At 42.6% G+C, this 19,470-nt stretch overlaps 1 protein-coding gene across 1 annotated transcript; it reads right to left on the bottom strand.

The window, feature by feature from the left end:
- Positions 1 to 6,645: 6,645 nt before the first annotated feature.
- LOC132823266 (uncharacterized) lies at positions 6,646 to 13,278 on the bottom strand. The gene is made up of 4 exons (XM_060836916.1): positions 12,938 to 13,278; positions 12,480 to 12,749; positions 10,975 to 11,069; positions 6,646 to 7,008 (listed from the first exon to the last, which is right to left on the bottom strand). The coding sequence occupies exons 1-4, from the start codon at positions 13,212 to 13,214 to the stop codon at positions 6,925 to 6,927; spliced, it is 726 nt and encodes a 241-aa protein (XP_060692899.1). The 5' UTR covers positions 13,215 to 13,278; the 3' UTR covers positions 6,646 to 6,924.
- Between the last annotated feature and the right edge of the window lie 6,192 nt (positions 13,279 to 19,470).

The raw sequence follows: 19,470 nt of genomic DNA on the forward strand, positions 1-19,470 counted from the left end.
CTCTGCAGTTTGGAGTGGACTCTATTTCTGATCATGTACACTGTATACTGGAGTGGACTCTTCCTGGCAATGGATTCTATATCTTGAAGACTGTGTACCAGAAAGGACTTTTTTTTTGTGGTAACTAACTGTATTTTGGGATTTCCTGGATCTATCACCTGTGCTGTCTTGTGTCCCTGGGTCTAGCAGACTTTGTGAGCTGGGAGGCTCATGTGTCGTCCTGAAAGCTGTCACCCCGACAGCTGGAGGGTTGGTAGGCTGTCCTGAGAGCCAGATGGTGAGTAGGCTATTGAGTGCTGTCATCCCAATAAGGGGTAATCAGGACGGGCTGTCCTAGAGGTCGTCGCAAGGTGTGCTAGGATAGCCCAATGGTACATCTGGGCAGATCAAGAGCCAGAAGGCGGGTAGCAGTCCTCGCACCATCATCCCAGTGGCAGTCAAAAGGTGTGTGTGAGGGCAGACTGAGAACTAGAAGAGGCACGGGGTGGACTGAGAATCAGAAGGTGGGTAGGGGCAGGCTGCCTTAGTGGTCAGAAGGTGGGAAGGGTGGGGGCTTGCTGGGTCTGTATTGTCTGCACTTTTGTATGTAACTGTATTGTTTAATGTACAAATGTCACTTCTACCATCTTGTCATATGTGGAACTGGGATTTGAGGTTTGTCCTCATCTCACTGTAAAATTGTCAAACAGTAGGGTTTGGGTCCTAGCTTTACTGCTCCTCTCCCTTGTAAAATTGCTGTCTCTTGTACATGTTTTTTGTAAACTGTTCTTGTAATTTGTTTAATAAAATAAAAATTATATAAACAGGAGATACTGAGTCTTGTCAGTTTAGCAAAATGACTGTGCTGGCTGGTGTAACAGTCAGTATGTTACTGTTGGCTTCTGCTTCCCCTTTTTTTTTGGGAGGGTGAAACCTGATTACTGAACTGGCTGAATTATTAAGCCAATTTATTAACTGGCATTCCTCTTAGTGAGGACTGATTTTGTTAAACTCTTAATGCACATAATGTGTTTCAGGTGTAACTCAGTTCTCATTAGGGGGTTGTTGTTACACAGGCTATAACCAGCCAGTGATACTGTCCTTTTCTCAAAGGAGTAAGAATGTTAACTTTATGGTATGGCTTAGCCCTTGGACTCTAGTTTTTGCTTTTTTGTATGTGTCTTCACTTTTTATTGGTGTTTTGACTGAGCCTTTGTGGAAGACATCCATTTTAACAGAGGAGCTGTTCCTGTGGGGAGGCCTAGCCCTGGGACTGGGCCTCTGAAGATTGAACACCTGTGTGTGTGTGCAGGGAGGTGAGCAGTTGAAGTTTGGGAGAACACCTTTCCTGCAGGAGTGGACCAAACCCCTGTGAGTTAACTGCACCTGTACAATGTACTGTTCCTGAGTGGGCCTGGCTCTCCAAGACTGGGGCCAGGACTCCTTCGAGACTGAACACCTGTGGGGTAGGCATTTGCTGCCTTCAGGAGTGGACTCTGCCCTTGGTTGCAGACTGTTTTTAGTAGCCGTCTCTCATTCTGACACTGCATATTGTATACTGAAGTGATTTCCTCCTGGAAATGGATTCTATATTTTGAAGACTGCATAGATTTGGACTGTACCAGAAAGGACTTTTTTGGTAACTAACTGTATTGTGGTGTTTCCTGGGTCTATCACCTGCACTGTCTTGTGTCCCTGGGTCTGGCAGGCCTTGTTGTGAGCTGGGATGCTCATGCATTATCCTGAAAGCTGTCACCCCAAGAGCCGGAGGGTGGGTAGGCTAGCCTGTGAACCTGAAGGCTGGTAGGCTGTCCTGAAAGGTGGGTATGCCACTCTAATGCCAGTCACCCAAGAGCCAGATGGTGGGTAGGCCATTCTGAGCACTGTCATCTCTAAGGGATAATCGGGACAGGCTGTTCTAGAGGTGGTTGAAAGGTGTTAGAGCAGCCGAGAGCCAGAAGGCACGTAGGGGCGGGCTGAGATCCGGAAGGCTTGTGGGCTACCCTACATGCTGTCGTCCCGGGGAAGGGGACAGCTGACCTAGAGGTGGTCGAAAGGTATGCCAGGGTAGCCCACTGGTCGGAGGCACAATGGGGTGGGTAAGCACCCAATGGTATGTAGGGACAGACTGAGAACCAGAAAGCAGTTAGGCCATCCTGACCACTGTCACCCTGGGTAGGTACTGGGGTGGGCTGTCCAAGAGGTGATTGAAAGGTGTCAGGGCAGACTGAACTGGAAGGGGCACAGGCTGGACTGAGCCAGAAGGTGGGTAGGGGCAGGTTGCCTTAGTGGTCGAAAGGTGGGAAGGGTGGGGTCTTGCTGGGTCTGTTTACATACGGAAGTGCAGACAATACATTGTTTAATGTACAAATGTCATTCACTGTCTTGTCATATGTGGAACTGGGATTTGAGGTTTGTCTACATCTCCCTGTAAAATGGCTGAATGGTAGGGTTTGGGGCCTAGCTTTGCTCCTCTCCCTTGTAAAATTGCTGTCTCTTGTACAGCTGTAAATGTTTTTGTAAGCTGTTTGTAATTTGTTTAATAATTTAAAAATAAACATGAGATACTGAGTCTTCTCGGTTTAGGGGACTGACTCCACTGGTTGGTGTTACTGTTAGTTTCTACTCCCACCTCACTCATTATTAGGGAATTGTTGTTCCACTGGCTAGTTACAGCCTGTGTTTCTCCATCCTTTTTTTAAAGAAAAGGAGAATGTTAATTTTATGGTTGGGCTTAGCCCTTGGACTCTAGTGTTTGCTTTTGTATGTCTTCACTTTTTTTATTGGTGTTTTTGGACTGAGCCCTTGTGGAAGGTCCAGCCCTGGGACTGGGCCTCTGAAGATTGAACATGTGGGAGGTGAGCACTTGCTGTATCCTGGAGTTTGGGAGAAGACCTCCCCTTTGAGTGGACCAAACCCCTGAGTTAACTGCACCTATAAAATGTACTGTTCCTGTGAGTGGGCCAGGACTCCATAGAGACTGAACAACTGCTGGGCATTTGTCCACTCCCAAAAGCAACTCCACTTCTGACAATGCATGCATAAACTGGAGTAGAGTCTATTCCTGAGAATGGACTCTATTTTGAAGACTCTATAATCTGGACTCTGTACCAGAAAGAGTTAATTTATCAAAAAAGGGCCCTATCACTCACTTACACAGGACAGTGCATCCCTGGGTCTGGCAGGCCTTGTGAGCTGGAGAGTTCATGGGTTGTCCTGAAAGCTGGAGGGTGGGTAGGCCATTCTACGAACCTGGAGGGTGGGTAGGCCACCCTCATCTCAGTTGCCCTGAGACAGAAGGTGGGTAGGCTGTTCAGAGCACTGCCATCGCAAGAAGGGGTGAGTGGGATGGGCTGTCCTAGAAGTATCAAAAGGTGTCAGCAGCTGAGAGCCAGAAGCGCATAGGGGTAGGGTGAGATCTGGAAGGCTTGTAGGCTACCCTGCATGCCATCCTCTCTCTTTTTCAACTCCCCCTGCTCTCCTTCTTTCTCTCTCTCCCCCCCCCCAAAACCACGCAAAGGGGACAGGCTGTCCTAGAGGTGGCTGGGTGGTGTCAGGATAGCCTACTGGCCAGCTGGTGCATCAGGGTAGGTGAGAGCCCAATGGTATGTTGGGGCAGACAGAGCCAGAAGGTGTGTAGCTGTCCTCAGCACGGTCACCCTGCATGGGTACTAGGAGAGGCTGACCTGAAGGTAGGTAGGCTGTCCTGACCACTATCACCCCCAGGCCAGTACCACAGTAGGCTGTCCTAGAGGTGGTTGAAAACTCAGTGTGGACCAAGAACTGGAAGGGGCATGGGGTGGACAGAGCTGGAAGGTGCGTAAGGGTGGGCTGCCTTAGTGGCCAGAAGATAGGAGGGATGGGGCTTGGTGGGTCGGTGTTTTTTTTTCTATGTAACAGGATTGTCTTATGTATAAATGTTGCTGTCTTTTCATATGTGAAACTGGGATTTGAGGTTGGCCTTATCTCTCTGTAAACTAGTTGAACGCTCGGGTTTGGGGCCTAGCTTTGCTACTACTCTCCCTTGTAAAATTGTTGTTGTATACAGCAGTTAAAATAAAATAAGTTAACAAAATCAGGAGCCTCTGACAACCAGGAGATTAGAATCTCCTCAGTTGAGCATTGCCTACCCATACCTAATGCAGTAGTAAATAAAGGGTGACTTGGTAATGGAGCCCAACCTCTGTGCAGTTATTTCACTTCTGATCTATTAACAATTCTGATTGATTAACTCCTCCCTCCCCCAGCAAGAGGATTTTTTTTCTTGTCTGTACTACCCCCATAGGCTCTCTTGCATAGAAAGTGACCCTATTCTGTGCAATCTCTATTTGTAACTGTCTCCAGCCCTGGTACCATCCTGGGAAGTCTCCAGTGGACCCACCTCACTCTTAAGCTCTGTACCTTGGCTAATAAAGGAAAGAATGCCATATGCCTTTCTAATAATTTGAGAAACAGTTTTTACAACCATACCAAATTCCATCTAATCCTTGGTGCTTTCAAGAGTCCAATCATTCATCTGATATTCCTTTAACTTGTTTGTCCTCACCTTTTTTTCATTATTATCTTGCACTACCAGTTCATATTGAAAATTTAGATTAGATTCCCTACAGTGTGGATGTCTGAAGAGTAACCTACCCAGACCCATTCCCCTCTGCCTAATCCATCTAACATTATGGGCAATTTAACAGGGCCAATTCACCTAACCTCCATATCTTTGGACTGGAGGAAGAAAGGGGAGCACCCCATGGAACCCCACACAGACAGGGGGAATGTGGAAACTCCACACAGTCGCCCAAGGCTGGAATTGAATCTGGGTCCCTGGTGCTGAGAGGCAGCAGTGCTAACCACTAAGACACTGAAAAGCCATAGGATCAACTGTGGACAGGTGAGTGGAATAGGATGCAGATGGGCTCTGATGGCTCAAAGGGCAGAATGGCCTACTCCTGCACCTATTGTCTATGGGTGTGATCAACCCCAAGTGATATAGTGGACAGGGAGTTCAAAGGGAGAGCAAGATATATTCGTGGGCGGCACGGTGGTACAGTGGTTAGCACTGCTGCCTCACAGCGCCTGAAGACCCGGGTTCAATTCCCGACTCAGGTGACTGACTGTGTGGAGTTTGCACGTTCTCCCCGTGTCTGCGTGGGTTTCCTCCGGGTGCTCCGGTTTCCTCCCACAGTCCAAAGATGTGCGGGTTAGGTGAATTGGCCATGCTAAATTGCCCGTAGTGTTAGGTAAGGGGTAATGTAGGGGTATGGGTGGGTTTCGCTTCGGCGGGTCGGTGTGGACTTGTTGGGCCGAAGGGCCTGTTTCCATACTGTAAGTCTAATCTAAGTCTAATCTAATCTAAAAAAAAGATATCAATGATTGCAAAGGCTATTTTGATAAACCGCTGCAAAACCTGTCAGTTCAACTTTAATTTGCAAAATGACTTTCCATTCTTTCCAGCATGGAGCTATTTTTGTAATATTTTATTTTACTTAATACTCTTGGTGATATGGGAAACATTTCTCACAGAAGAACATTAGAGACAATGTTCTATTGAGATTCCACTATTGCGTTGTGTCAACAGCTTTTGAAGATGCACAAGAGACATGGTGTCTTCATTGGAGTTGAACACTGGGCATTGAAATTCTGCTTAAAATTCTCAAAGTAGACCTTAAAATAGATCAGCTCCATTCAACTCATCCACAGAGACAGTCCAGCTGACACAATTCACAGTTATCAATCCACATTGCAACCTTTCCAATTTTACACATAGCTGACTAACTAGCTCACCATGTCACAATCCCTGATGTTATTACTGGACAAGACAGTTTCCAGCTTGGAATCTGGCTTGTTTAGATTATACCTAAAGGGAAAATGCTGTAAAATCTCAGCAGGTATGGCAGCATCTGTAAGGAGAGAAAAGAGCTGATGTTGCGAGATCATATTTTGTTTCTTCTTGGTTTTAAGAAGGTTAGAACACAAACACTGTTGCAAATTTTTGTTTAACCAAAGAATGAATGAAACAAAATGACAAGATGGGTTTATTCTATCAACTTACTTACAATACAAATTTAAAGATTTTAAAACTGACAGATAATCTATTTTTAATCAAACTGAATCATCTCACTTTCTCAGGAGCAACTGCTTTACACATCCATCTTAATCCAAGACTACTGCAGAACATCCCAAAACTGAAAATGAAACGCCTCTCACCAGGCCATGGACGTTTCCTCCGAGGATTAACAAAAAGAAAATGTGGAGCCTGGATCTGAAACCTGGTTACTTTGTTTCATTATAAAATGGTCCTGATAAAACCAAAAACCCATTAGCACTTGGCAGCATTCTTCCCCGATACACGGATGTAACACAAATCACCATCACTACAGAAATATCTACAAGTTAATCATTCAACCACTTGATGCATATATGACCCATTCAAAATTCAGTTACAAACTCAGAAATCAATTATACTAAAACCAATATAAATCAAATTCTACATCACAATGATCAGTTCTGAGAGGCATAAAGCTGAGAAAAGAGTGGAGATCAATAATTCAGATCATTCAAAGCAATTTCATATAGTCACCTTGAAAGTTAGCATTTGGAAAGTAAAATTGGAGATACTGAGAATGGCACAATTGAGATGCTCACTTTACATCATAAATGAGTCCAGCTACATAAAAGTATCACTACAATATATCTGGAATGAAACTAACTTGGAAGATTTCAAAAACGAAGGAAGAGTCACCGGATCCGAAACGTTAATTCTGATTTCTTGTCACAGGTGCTGTCAGACTTGCTGAGCTTTTCCAGAAACAACTATTTTTTTCGATGTACAGCATCTGTAAATTCTTTCAGATTTTTTTGAAAAGGTTTCAAAATTGAATTATTTTGTTTCATAAGAGTGAAGGCCTCATTGGTCATAGGTACATCTGTGTTCCATCATTCCTTCTATGATCACAAATCAGGGCCGGTGTTCAGAATCTGTAATCCGAAAGCTTCTTTATTTCTTGTTGCCTTATCCAGATTTCTGCTTGATTTCTGAGAAAAGCCAAATAATTACTTTAAATTAATCCTTCAAGGGTAAACATTGGTCAGAAAGTGATGGGAAAAGAGAAAAGTTTACAGAATGTACCAGTGAGCAGAAGTTGACTCATATACTGCTGACTCTTGCCAATGACATCATTTTGACAGTTCAAGCTAATTTGTCCTCTATGTGGGGGGATGGCTTTGCAATGAGTTGAGAGAAAATTTCCCTTTGGGTTGTCCTCCAAGTCAAGTTTTTAAATTGCAAGCTGTGTATCTTTTTAAAAAAAAAACAGGTCAGCAGGAAATTGAGAAACAAATTTGTCGAGAGATTTTAGTTATCTGTAAAAATAAGAGGATGGTTATGATTGGGGATTTTATCTTTCCAAACATAGACTGGACTGCCATAGTGCTAAGGGTTCAGATGGAGAGGAATTTCTTAAATGTGTACAAGAAAATTTTCTAATTCAGTATGGGGATGTACCTACTAGACAAGGTGCAAAACGTGACCTAGTCTTGGGGAAAAAAGGCAGGGCAAGTGACTGGGGTGTCAGTGGGGGAGCACTTTGGGGCCAGCAACCATAATTTTATTAATTTTAAAATAGTGTTGGAAAAGGATAGACAGGATCTAAAAGTTGAAGTTCCAAATTGGATAAAGGCAAATTCTGAAAGTATTTGGCAAGAAATTTCAAAAGCTGAGTGGGGTTAGATGTTCGCAGATAAAAGGAATGGCTGGAAAAGGGGAAGCCTTAAAAGAAAATGAGGTAACGAGTCCAGAAACAGTTTTTTTTCCTGTTCGGTGAAAGGAAAGGAAAGGTTGATAGGTGCAGGAAAAGCTGGATGACTAGAGAAATTGAGGTTTTGGTTAAGAAAAAGAAGGAAGCATAGATCAGGTATTGACAGGAGAGATTGAGTGAATCCTCAAAAGATTTTAAAGGCATTAAGAGTATACTTAAGAGGGAAATCAGGACAGAAAGGAGGGGACATAAGATAGCTTTGGCAAATAGGTTTAAGCAGAATATAAGGGGATTTTATAAATACAGTAAGGACAAAACGGAACTGGGGAGAGAATAGGGTCCGTTAAATATCAGCAAGGCAGCCTATGTGTAGAATTGCAGGAGATGGGGGAGATACTAAACAATGATTTTGCATCAGTGTTTACTGTGAAGGAGGACGTCGAAGGCACAGAATATGGGAAAATAAATGATGACATCTTGAAACATGTCCATATTACAGAGGAGGTGCTGCTGGATGTCTTTAAAATGATGAAAGTGGATAAATTCCCAGGACCTGATCAGTTGTACTCTAGAACTCTGTGGGAAGCTAGGGAAGTGATTGCTGGGCCCTTTGCTGAGATATTTGTATCATTGATAGTTACAGATGAGGTGCCAGAAAAAAGGAGGTTGGTTAATGTGACATCACTATTTACGAAAGCTGGTAAGGAAAAGCCAGGGAACTATAGGCCGGTGACCCACATCAGTGGTGGGCAAGTTGTTGGAGGGAATCCAGGATTTATATGTATTTAGAAAGGCAAGGACTGAATAGGGAAAGTCAACATGGATTTGTGCATGGGAAATCATGTCTCTTGCACTTGATTGAGTTTTTTGAAGAAGTAACAAAGAGGATTGATGAGGGCAGAGTGGTGGATGTGATCTATATGGACATCAATAAGGCTTTCAAGAAGGTTCCCCATGAGAGACTGGTTAGCAAGGTTAAATCTTGTGGAGTACAGGGAGAACTAGTCATTTGAATAGAGATCTGGCTCAAAGGTAAAAGACAGAAGGTGATGATGGAGGGTTGTTTTTCAGACTGGAGATCTGTGAACAGTGATGTGCCACAAGGATTAGTTCGGAGTCTATTATTTTTCATCTTTATATAACGATTTGGATGTGAGCATATGAGGTATAGTTAGTAAGCTTGCACATGACACCAAAATTGGAAGTTTAGTGAACAGCAAAAAGGGTTACCTCAGATTACAACAGGATCTTGATCAGATGGGCCAATGGGCTGAGAAGTGGCAAATGGAATTTAATTCAGATTAATGTGTGGTGCTGCATTTAGGGAAAGCAAATCTTAGCAGGAGTTATACACTTAATGGTAAGATCCTAGGGAGTGTTGTTGAACAAAGAAAGACCTTGAAATGCAGGTTTATAGTTCCTTGGAAGTAGAGTCGCATGTAGATAGAATAGTGAAGCAAGTGTTTGGTATGCTTTCCTTTATTGGTCAGAGTATTGAGTAGGGAGTTGGGAGGTCATGTTGCAGCTGTATAGGACATTGGATAGGTCACATTTGGAATATTGTTTGGAATTCTAATATCATTGCTATTGGAAGGATGTTGTGAAACTTGAAAGGGTTCAGAAAAGATTTATAAAGATGTTGCCAGGGTTGGAGGATTTGAGCTATAGGGAGAGGCTAAACCGTCCAAGGCTGTTTTCCCTGGAGCATTGGAGGCTGTGGAATGAAGTTTGCCCCTTAGGCCCTTTTTATATCTTTCCCTTCTCACCCTAAACCCAATCCTTCTCATTCTGGACTCCCTCACCCCAGGAAAAAAGACTTAGGATAAATAGACAATCTATTCCCCTCATAATTTTATAAACCTCTGCCTCCAACACTCCAGGCAAAATCGCCCCAGCCTGTTCCACTTCTCCTGACAGCTCAAATCCTCCAATCCTGGCAACATCCTTGTAAATCTTTTCTGAACCCTTTCAAGTTTCACAATATCCATCCAATAGGAAGGAGACCAGAACTGCAAACAATATTCCAAAAGTGGTCTAACCAATGTCCTGCATAGCTGCAACATGACCTCAAAACCCCTATACTGGGAATTACAGTCCAGTCAGTCTTACATCTGTGGTAAACAATGTACTGGAAACGATCCTGAGAGATAAGATTTATGATTATTTGAAAAAACATAGTTTGATTAAAGATAGTAAGCATGGCATTGTGAGGAGCAAGTCATGCTTCACAAGCCTTATTAAGTTATTTGAGGACGTGACGTGACACGTTGATGAAGGTCAAGCAGTGGATGTGGTGTATATGGATTTCAGTCAGGCATTTGATAAGGTTCCCTATGGTAGGCTCAGAGCGTTAGGAGGTATGGGATACAGGGAAATTTAGCTGTCTGGATACAGAATTGGCTGGCCAAAGGAAGACAGCGAGTGGTAGTGGGTGGAAAGTATTCTACTTTGAGGTCAGTGGCCAGTGGTGTCCCGCATGGATCGGTTTTTGGGCCTCTGCTGTTTGTAGTTTTTATAAATGACTTGCCTGAAGAAGTGAAATGGTGGGTTAGTAAGTTTACCAAAGATACAAATGTCATTGATTTTGTAGATAGTGTCCAGGGCTGTTGCACGATACATCATGACATTGCAGAGCTGGGCTGACAAGTGGCAGATGGAGTTCAACCTTGGTAATTGTGAAGTGATTGATTTGGAAGGTTGAATTCGAATGCTGAATACAGAGTTAAAGACAGAATTCTTGGCAGTTTGCAGGAACAATGAGATCTTGGGGTCCACAGCTACAGATCCCTCAAAGTTGCCACCCGAGTTGATAGGATTGTTAAGAAGACATATGGTGTTTTGGCTGTCATTAACAGGGTATGGAGTTTAAGAGCCACAAGGTTTTGCTGCAGCTTTATAAAACTGTGGTTAGACCACACTTGAAACATTGTGTCCACTTCTGGTCAGCTCATTATAGGAAGGATATAGAAGCTTTCGAGAGGGTGCAGAGGGTGAGAGAAGAAGGAAGATGGTAATATCTTCAAAGCCATTGGGCACATTTAAGCAATTGCTGGACAGGCACATGACGGAAGTAAATTGAGGGGTTTGTAGGTTAATTTGATCTGAAAGATAAAAGGTCAGCACTACATCAGGGGCTGAAAGGCCTGTACTGTGATGTACTGTCCTATGTTCTGTGTTCTAAATAACTGAATGATTACTAAGAAAAGCAACAAGAAAATATTATTTAGATGTTTACTGTACTTACTCGTTTCAAAGAGGTAATTAGTCCAATGGCAATGATCAGTTTTCCAAGCAAGTATCCTGAAAATGCTGAGATCCAAGTGTCCATGCATGATCTTCCTATGAAAGACATTGTTGACATTATAAGTCCAACTGCTATCTCTAGGCATTTAAACATTCTTGTCCATCACTTAGAGCCTTGTGACTTTCCTTATCAACAATGATTTGGAGATGCCGGTGTTGGACTGGGGTGTACAAAGTTAAAAATCATACAACACCAGGTTATAGTCCAACAGGTTTAATTGGAAGCACTAGCTTTTGGAGTGCCACTCCTTCATCAGGTGGTTGTGCTTTACCCTTGTCAACAAGATAGCATTTGGCTGAGTTTCATCAATGAACCCAGAAAAATTGGTGTCAATTGGAATCAGTGGGAAAGCTCTCACTGGCTGGAGTTGTACCTAACAGAGAAAAAGATGGCTGTGGTTGAAAGTAAAGGCCTTGAAAATCCTCTTAAGAAGCTTAGATGGTTCAGTAAGGTAACCTCTAATTATGTAGAGAACTGTTTCCACTTTGTACTATCAAAAGTCTTGGTATTAGCAGAAGTGTGTGGGTTACTATTTCCTTTTAATCTCATTGGTTCAACAGCAGCAATAACTTGCATTGATATAGTGCTGCAAATATAGTGAAATACTTCTAACACACTTTGTTGAAATTGAGACCAGGATAAGAAACTCAAAACATAGCCAAAGCAATAACTTTAAAGGAGAAGAGGAAGCTAGAGATTTTGAATACTTTTGGAAGTTAATTCTAGTGATCAAGTTTGATGTGAAGAATAGCAATGCTACATGTTATTGGGCAAAAGAAATGTAGGATGCAAAAGAATCCAGAATTTTAGAAACAGAAAGTTTTGGGAGGTTTTAGGGCCAGGGAAGGTTACAAAGAGAGAAGGTTGAGGTATTGGCAAGATTTGAACACAATGCCAATTTTAAATTGGAGAATAAAACTGTGTCCACTCAATTGCACGTGGTTTAATTATCTACAAAGGTAAACTCCTAATAAGGCAGTTCAAAGCATAGCCTTATATCACCTTGCAGTTGTTACACAGGACATCTGCAATAATACAGTATTGAAGGAATATGATTAGGATTATGATTAGATTAGATTTACAGTGTGGAAACAGGCCCTTCGGCCCAACAAGTCCACACCGACCCGCCGAAGCGCAACCCACCCATACCCCTAACCTAACACTATGGGCAATTTAGCATGGCCAATTCACCTGGCCCGCACATCTTTGGACTGTGGGAGGAAACCGGAGCACCCGGAGGAAACCCACTCAGACACGGGGAGAACGTGCAAACTCCACACAGTCAGTCGCCTGAGTCGGGAATTGAACCCGGGTCTCCAGGCGCTGTGAGGCAGCAGTGCTAACCACTGTGCCACCGTGCCGATATATTTTGATCAATTCCATGATAATTCTGCAAAACTTTATAACAGTGCCACTTGTTATAAGGTTGAACTATAAACACTTACTTGTGATTTCTAGATTATATGGGATTGAAACTCTGGGGTTGTTTTGATCAAACAAAACACACATCCAGTGCCATTTACATCGGTCAGCTTTCTGAATAATCAGACTCAGAGATTTCTCTTCCTCATATTGTCCAGTCAATGTTTTCTCCAAAACAGACTTTCCATCGCTATTGATCCAAGCAAGTCTGATTGCTTCAGTGACATTAGAGACAGAGCAGGTCAGGGTAACGGAGTCTCCCTCAGTCACTGCATCAGAGGGTTCCACTGTGACTGTATGGACAAGAAAATAATTTAGATGGTTGTTAAATGACCTCTTCAGACATGTCATTACGCACCTCTGGGGCGAGAGAGACAATAAACCAGGTCTGCTAGCTTGCAGGCAAGGATTCAAGCCCATGAGAAAATCATTTTAGAATCTAAATGATCATTGAAAACAGCAACAAAATTCTGTCTCTTACCTTTAACTGTGATTAGAGTAATGGTTACATAGTTTACTGAATCACCAATTAATGCATAAATTCCTGCATCATCAAACAGTACTGGGGCAATCTGCACAGAAATGGATTCACTCCAAAGGTAGTGACTCGGTGATTCGGTAGTGGTGATTCGGTTCCCAAAGTATGTCCTGTTTAAATTGGCATGGCGTGATGTATTAAAGGAAGCAATCTGTCTGTCTTGATTTGGATAATGATGTGACATCCAAACCCAGGCCAAATGATGGTAGCTCCAAAACATTCTATCAGAAACCAGATGAAATTCACTGTAACTTGTACTTGATCGATAACGTGTGTCAACAATTGAAGCATGATAATACCTTCCTGTCATGGGAAAAGAAGATTTTGATTAGGAAGTAATTGTTATGATGATTACAGTGAATTAAGAGTTCCGTTCGTAAAATGACTTAATAACAGTCATTAATTATTTAAGTGGGCCTCAGGTGTAATCAACTTAAATAATTAATGCACAGGATAAAGGCATGCATTTTCATATGATCTCAGTTAGAATACAGCAGCTGTGCAAATGAAATGTTCTTGACTCATGGTGTAAACTCATAAAAATGGGTCGGCATTGAAACAGTGTTGAAGTGGAATCCCTATAGTGTGGAAGGTTATTCAGCTCAACAAGTCTCCAAAGAGCATCCCACCCAGACTCAACCCATCTCTGTAACCCTGCATCTCCCATGGCTTATCCACCTAACCTACAGATGCCTGGACACTATGGGAAATTCAGCATGGCTGTGGGAGGAAACTGAAATACCAAGAGGAAACTCACACAGACACCGTGCAAACAGCACAGAGATGGTCATCTGAGGCTAGAATTGAACCAAAGTTGGAGGCACTTTGAGGCAGCAGTGCCAACCACTACGCCACCCCATCTATACTGTCAAGTCTATTCCAACCATCAATGTGTTCACAGCTCTTCCCTTATCTCAATGCTATATTCCTACTTTTTCCTCATAACTCTCATCACCTTTAAAATCTCAAAATTTACTTATCTGCTTCTGAAACATATTCAGTGACTTGGCCTTCACAGTCTCATAAGGTGTTCCAAAGATTCATTACCCTTTGAACGAAGAAATGTTTCCTCATCTCAGTCCTAAATGGCCTACCACAGGCTGCTCAAGACTCCTGACAAGGGAAAAAAATTCTCCTTGCATGCAGTCTGTCCCGCCCTGTTGAAATTGTACACATTTTATCCTTCTAAACTCTCGCGAATATCGAACCAGTTGGAAGAATCTCTCCTTATCAGCCAGTGCTATTATCCCTAGAATCAGTCTAGTGAACCTAAATTGCATTCCCTCTATGGCAAGTACATCCTTTCCTTGATAAGGAAGCCAAAGCTGCACACAGTACTCCAGGTGTGGTCTCACTAAGGCTCAGTAAGACATGTTTATTTTTGAACTCAAATCTTCTTGCAATGAAGGCCAATATACCATTTGCCTTCCTAATTGCTTGCTGCACCAACATGTCTACTTTCATTGATTGGTGTACAAAGACACCCAATCCTTTTCTGCATACAAATCTTCCCAATATATCATCATTTAAATAACACATTACCTTTCTGTTTTGCTCACAAAAATGTATAAATTTTCATTTCGCTACATTGTATTGCATCTGCCTTGTTTCTGCCCACTCACCCAATTTGTCTCACCTCCTTGCATTCTCATAATCCTTAACCTTGTCCAGTTTTGTGTTGTCAACAATTTGGAAATAGTGCATTTGGTTCTCTTACCCAGTCATTTATACATATCATGAATAGCTGGGGTACAAGCTTTGATCTTGCAGTTGCCCACCAGTCACTATCTCCCACACAAAGAGAAAGCGTATTTCCACTCCTTCTTTCCTGTCTCTTAACTACACCCTGGTTGAGCCACCTTTCCTTTTTATTGTGCTAGACTGGAACAAATAGTTTTTATAGTAGTGTCAAATATTAATCATTGCCTATTCACCGCAACCCAATAAGGTTCTCCGATCCATCCATGCCAATTTGCACACAAAGCATATAGTTTCTTTTATTTAGATTCAGGATCCTAGTTTTTTTTTATTTAACAATGTCAGCAAGTCATCTTCATGAACCCAATGCTCTGACGGATTAGGGTTCGAATGTTCTGATGAAGAGTAACTGAACTCAAAATGTTAGCTCGACTTTCTCCCAACAGACCCACTGAGTTTAGTCACCAAATTCTGTTTAAATTTGCCATTTTAACCGTATTAATTCCCTTTGCTATAAATTTTGCACTGTTGCTCATTCCCCCCGCCCCCCTTTGTTTTCTGTCTTTCACTCCTGCTCTTACTTCTTAGATTTATTTTTATTTATATCCTTGTTTCTATCTTCCTTTTCTGCTTAGGTTTTCAATTCTGTTCCATTCTTGTATAAACATCCCAAGTAATCCCCCCAGGCAGATGAAGATAACTCCCCTCTCTGCCATTAAAAATAAAGTGTGAATATGTTAAAATGGCAAAATCTTTTAATAGGGGAGCTGTTATCAGGTAAAACTTCAAGGGAGTGGCTTTCTGGGAAAGAAGGCACCAAGAAGTTAAGTTCTTAGATCTTTCTTGAGGTTTTCTTTTTGCCTTAATGGTGTCAGTTTCCATTCAAACTTGAGAAGAATATTGTGGATGTCCTATCTTTGCTCTTGCCTAACCTCCAATTCCCAATCACAGACAAAATCTCCATACAATAGATTTTTTCTTGATTATATGATTTTAGAGATAAGTCTCTTAATTAAACTTAAAATATAAGCCACAGCTATTAATTTAACCTGGGGCAGTGTTTGTAGAGGAATAAGACAGTGTAATTTTCTGGGTCTGTAGATTGTGAAGGAGCAAAAATGGCCTTTGCAGTTACATGTACTTCTTGTCAGATGTGGGAGTTTAAAGAGAGATTAAGGGTTACCGCAGATTATATCTGCCGTAAATGCTGTTGGAAGTGAATCTTATCAGATCAAGTGGATCGGTTGGAGAGACAGATAGAAGCAATGAAGAATTTGCAACAGCAACAGTATGTGATGGATAGCAGTTATAGGAAGGGGGGAAAGTCTCAGATACAGGCACATAGATGGGTTAACTCCAGGAAGGGTAAGAGAGGTAGGCAGCTAGTGCAGGAGTCTTTTGTGGATATACCCATTTCAAACAGGTATACTATTTTGGAAAATGTAGGGGGTGATGGATTCTCAAGTGAACATAGCACGAACAGCCAAGTTTCTGGTATTGAGACTGGCTCTAATGCAACGAAAGATATGCTGGCTTCCAAGAGACCAATTGTGTAAGGGGATTCTGTAGTCAGAGGTACAGACAGACGTTTCTGTGGCCAGCAGAGAAAAAGCAGAATGGTGTGTTGTTTCCCTGGCGCCAAGATCAAGGGCGCCTCAGAGAGGGTGCAGAATGTTCTCACAGGGGAGAGGGGCCAGCAGGAGGTCATTGTCCACATTGGAACCAACGATATAGGAAGGGAAAAGGTTGAGACTCTGAAGGGAGATTACAGAGAGTTAGGCAGAAATTTAAAAAGGAGGTCCTCAAGGATAGTAATATCTGGATTACCCCCAGTGCTTACGAACTACTGAGGGCAGGAATAGGAGGATAGAGCAGATGAATGCATGGCTGAGGAGCTGGTGTATGGGAGAAGGATTCACATTTTTGGATCATTGGGATCTCTTTTGGGGTAGAAGTGACCTGTACAAGAAGGACTGATTGCACCTAACTTGGAAGGGGACTAATATACTGGCAGGGAAATTTGCTGGAACTGCTTGGGAGGATTTAAACTGGGGGGGGGGGGGGGAGGGACCCAGGGAGATAGTGAGGAACGAGATCGATCTGAGACGGGTACAGCTGAGAACAGAAGTGAGTCAAACAGTCAGGGCAGGCAGGGACAAGGTAGACTAGTAAATTAAACTGCATTTATTTCAATGCAAAGGGCCTAACAGGGAAGGCAGATGAACTCAGGGGACGATTAGGAACATGGGACTGGGAGATCATTGCAATTACGGAAACATGGCTCAGGGATGAGTAGGACTGGCAGTTTAATGTTCCAGGATACAAATGCTACAGGAAGGATAGAAAGGGAGGCAAGAGAGGAGGGGAGAGGTATTTTTGATAAGGGATAGAATTACGGCTGTGCTGATGGAGGATATTCCCGGAAATATATCCAGGGAAGTTATTTGGGTGGAACTGAAAAATAAGAAAGGGATGATCACCCTGTGGGGATTGTATCATAGACCCCACCCAATAGTCAGAGGGAAATTGAGAAACAAACTTGTAAGAAGATCTCAGCTATCTGTAAGAATAATATGGTAGTTATGGTAGGGGATTTGAACTTTCCAAACATCGACTGGGACTGCCATCGTGTTAAAGGTTTAGATGGAGAGGAATTTCTTAAGTGTGTACAAGATAATTTTCTGATTCAGTATGTGGATGTACCTCCTAAAGAAGGTGCAAAACTTGACCTACTCTTGGGAAATAAGGCAGGGCAGGTGACTGAGGTGTCAGTGGGGGAGCACTTTGGGGCCAGCGACCATAATTCTATTCGTTTTAAAACAGTGATGGAAAAGGATAGACCAGATCTAAAAGTTGAAGTTCTAATTTGGAGAAAGGCCAATTTTGACAGTATTAGGCAAGAACTTTCGAAAGCTGATTGGAGGCAGATGTTTGCAGGTTAAGGGACAGCTGGAAAATGGGAAGCCTTCAGAAATGAGATAACAAAAATCCAGAGAAAGTATATTACTGTCAGGGTGAAAGGGAAGGCTGGTAGGTATAGGGAATGCTGGATGATTAAAGAAATTGAGGGTTTGGTTAAGAAAAAGAAGGAAGCATATGTCAGGTATAGACAGGATAGATCAAGTGCATCCTTAGAAGAGTATAAAGAAAGTAGGAGTATACTTAAGAGGGAAATCAGGAGGGCAAAATGGGGACTTGAGATAACTTTGGCAAATAGAATTAAGGAGAATCCAAAGGGTTTTTACAAATATGTTAAGGACAAAAGGGTAACTAGGGAGAGAATAGGGCCCCTCAAGGATCAGCAAGGCGGACTTTGTGTGGAGCCACAGAAAATGGGGGAGATACTAAATGAATATTTTGCATCAGTATTTACTGTGGAAAAGGATATGGAAGATATAGACTGTAGGAAAATAGATGGTGACATCTTGCAAAATGTCCAGATTACAGAGGAGGAAATGCTAGATGTCTTGAAATGGTTAAAGGTCCCCAAAACCTGTTCAGGTGTACCCGAGAGCTCTGTGGGAAGCTAGAGAAGTGATTGCTGGGCCTCTTACTGAGATATTTGTATCATCGATAGTCACAGGTGAGGTGCCGGAAGACTGGAGGTTGGCAAACGTGGTGCCACTGTTTAAGAAAGGCGGTAAAGACAAGCCAGGGAACTATAGACCGGTGAGCATGACCTCAGTGGTGGGCAAGTTGTTGAAGGGAATCCTGAGGGACAGAACGTACATGTATTTGGAAAGGCAAGGACTGATTAAGGATAGTCAATATGGTTTTGTGTGTGGGAAATCATGTCTCACAAACTTGATTGAGTTTTATGAAGAAGTAATAAAGAAGATTGATGAGCGCAGAGCAATAGATGTGATCTATATGGACTTCAATAAGGCGTTCTGGAGGCCTGTGACCAGTGAAGTGCCACAGTGATCGGTGCTGGGTCCTCTATGTTTTGTCATTTACATAAATGATTTGGATGCGAGCAAAAGAAGTACAGTTTGCAGATGACACCAAAATTGGAGATGTAGTGGACAGCGAAGAGGGTTACCTCCAATTACAATAGGATCTGGACCAGATGGGCCAGTGGGCTGAGAAGTGGCAGATGGAATTTAATTCAGATAATTGTGAGGTGCTGCATTTTGGGAAAGCAAATCTGAGCAGGACTTCTACACTTAATGGTAAGCTCCTAGGGAGTGCTGCTGAACAAAGAGACCTTGGAGTGCAGGTTCATAGCTCCTTGAAAGTGGAGTGGCAGGTAGATAGGATGGTGAAAAAGGCATTTGTTATGCTTTCCTTTATTGGTCAGAGTATTAAGTACAGGGGTTGGGAGGTCATGTTGTGGCTGTACAGGACATTGGTCAAGCTACTGTTAGAATATTGCATGCAATTCTGGTCTCCTTCCTATCGGAAAGGTGTTGTGAGACTTGAAAGGGTTCAGAAAAGATTTATAAGGATGTTGCCAGGGTTGGTGGATCTGAGCCACAGGGAGAGGCTAAGCAGGCTGGAATGTTGGAGGCTGAGGGGGTGACCTTATAGAGGTTTACAAACTTATGAGGGGCATGGATAGGATAAATAGACAAAATCTTTTCCCTGGGATCGGGGAGTCCAGAACTAGAGGGCATAGGTTTAGGGTGAGAGGGGAAAGATATAAAAGAGACCTAAGGGGCAGAGGATGGTATGTGTATGAAATGAGCTGCCAGAGGATGTTGTGGAGGCTGGTACAATTGCAACATTTAAGAGGCATTTGGATGGGTATATGAATAGGAAGGGTTTGGAGGGATATG

Source organism: Hemiscyllium ocellatum, chromosome 16 (genome assembly GCF_020745735.1).
Source record: "Hemiscyllium ocellatum isolate sHemOce1 chromosome 16, sHemOce1.pat.X.cur, whole genome shotgun sequence".
Lineage (NCBI taxonomy): Eukaryota > Metazoa > Chordata > Chondrichthyes > Orectolobiformes > Hemiscylliidae > Hemiscyllium > Hemiscyllium ocellatum.

Bases quoted from the DNA above. Each gene is read 5' to 3' on its own strand.
- LOC132823266 (XM_060836916.1), bottom strand. From the start codon at position 13,214: ATGTTTTGGAGCTACCATCATTTGGCCTGGGTTTGGATGTCACATCAT. The intron at 12,750-12,937 runs GTAAGAGACAGA...TTGTCCATACAG, and splicing joins TACTCTAATCACAGTTAAAG to TCACAGTGGAACCCTCTGAT. The intron at 11,070-12,479 runs GTAAGTGTTTAT...TGTCTTTCATAG, and splicing joins ATATAATCTAGAAATCACAA to GAAGATCATGCATGGACACT.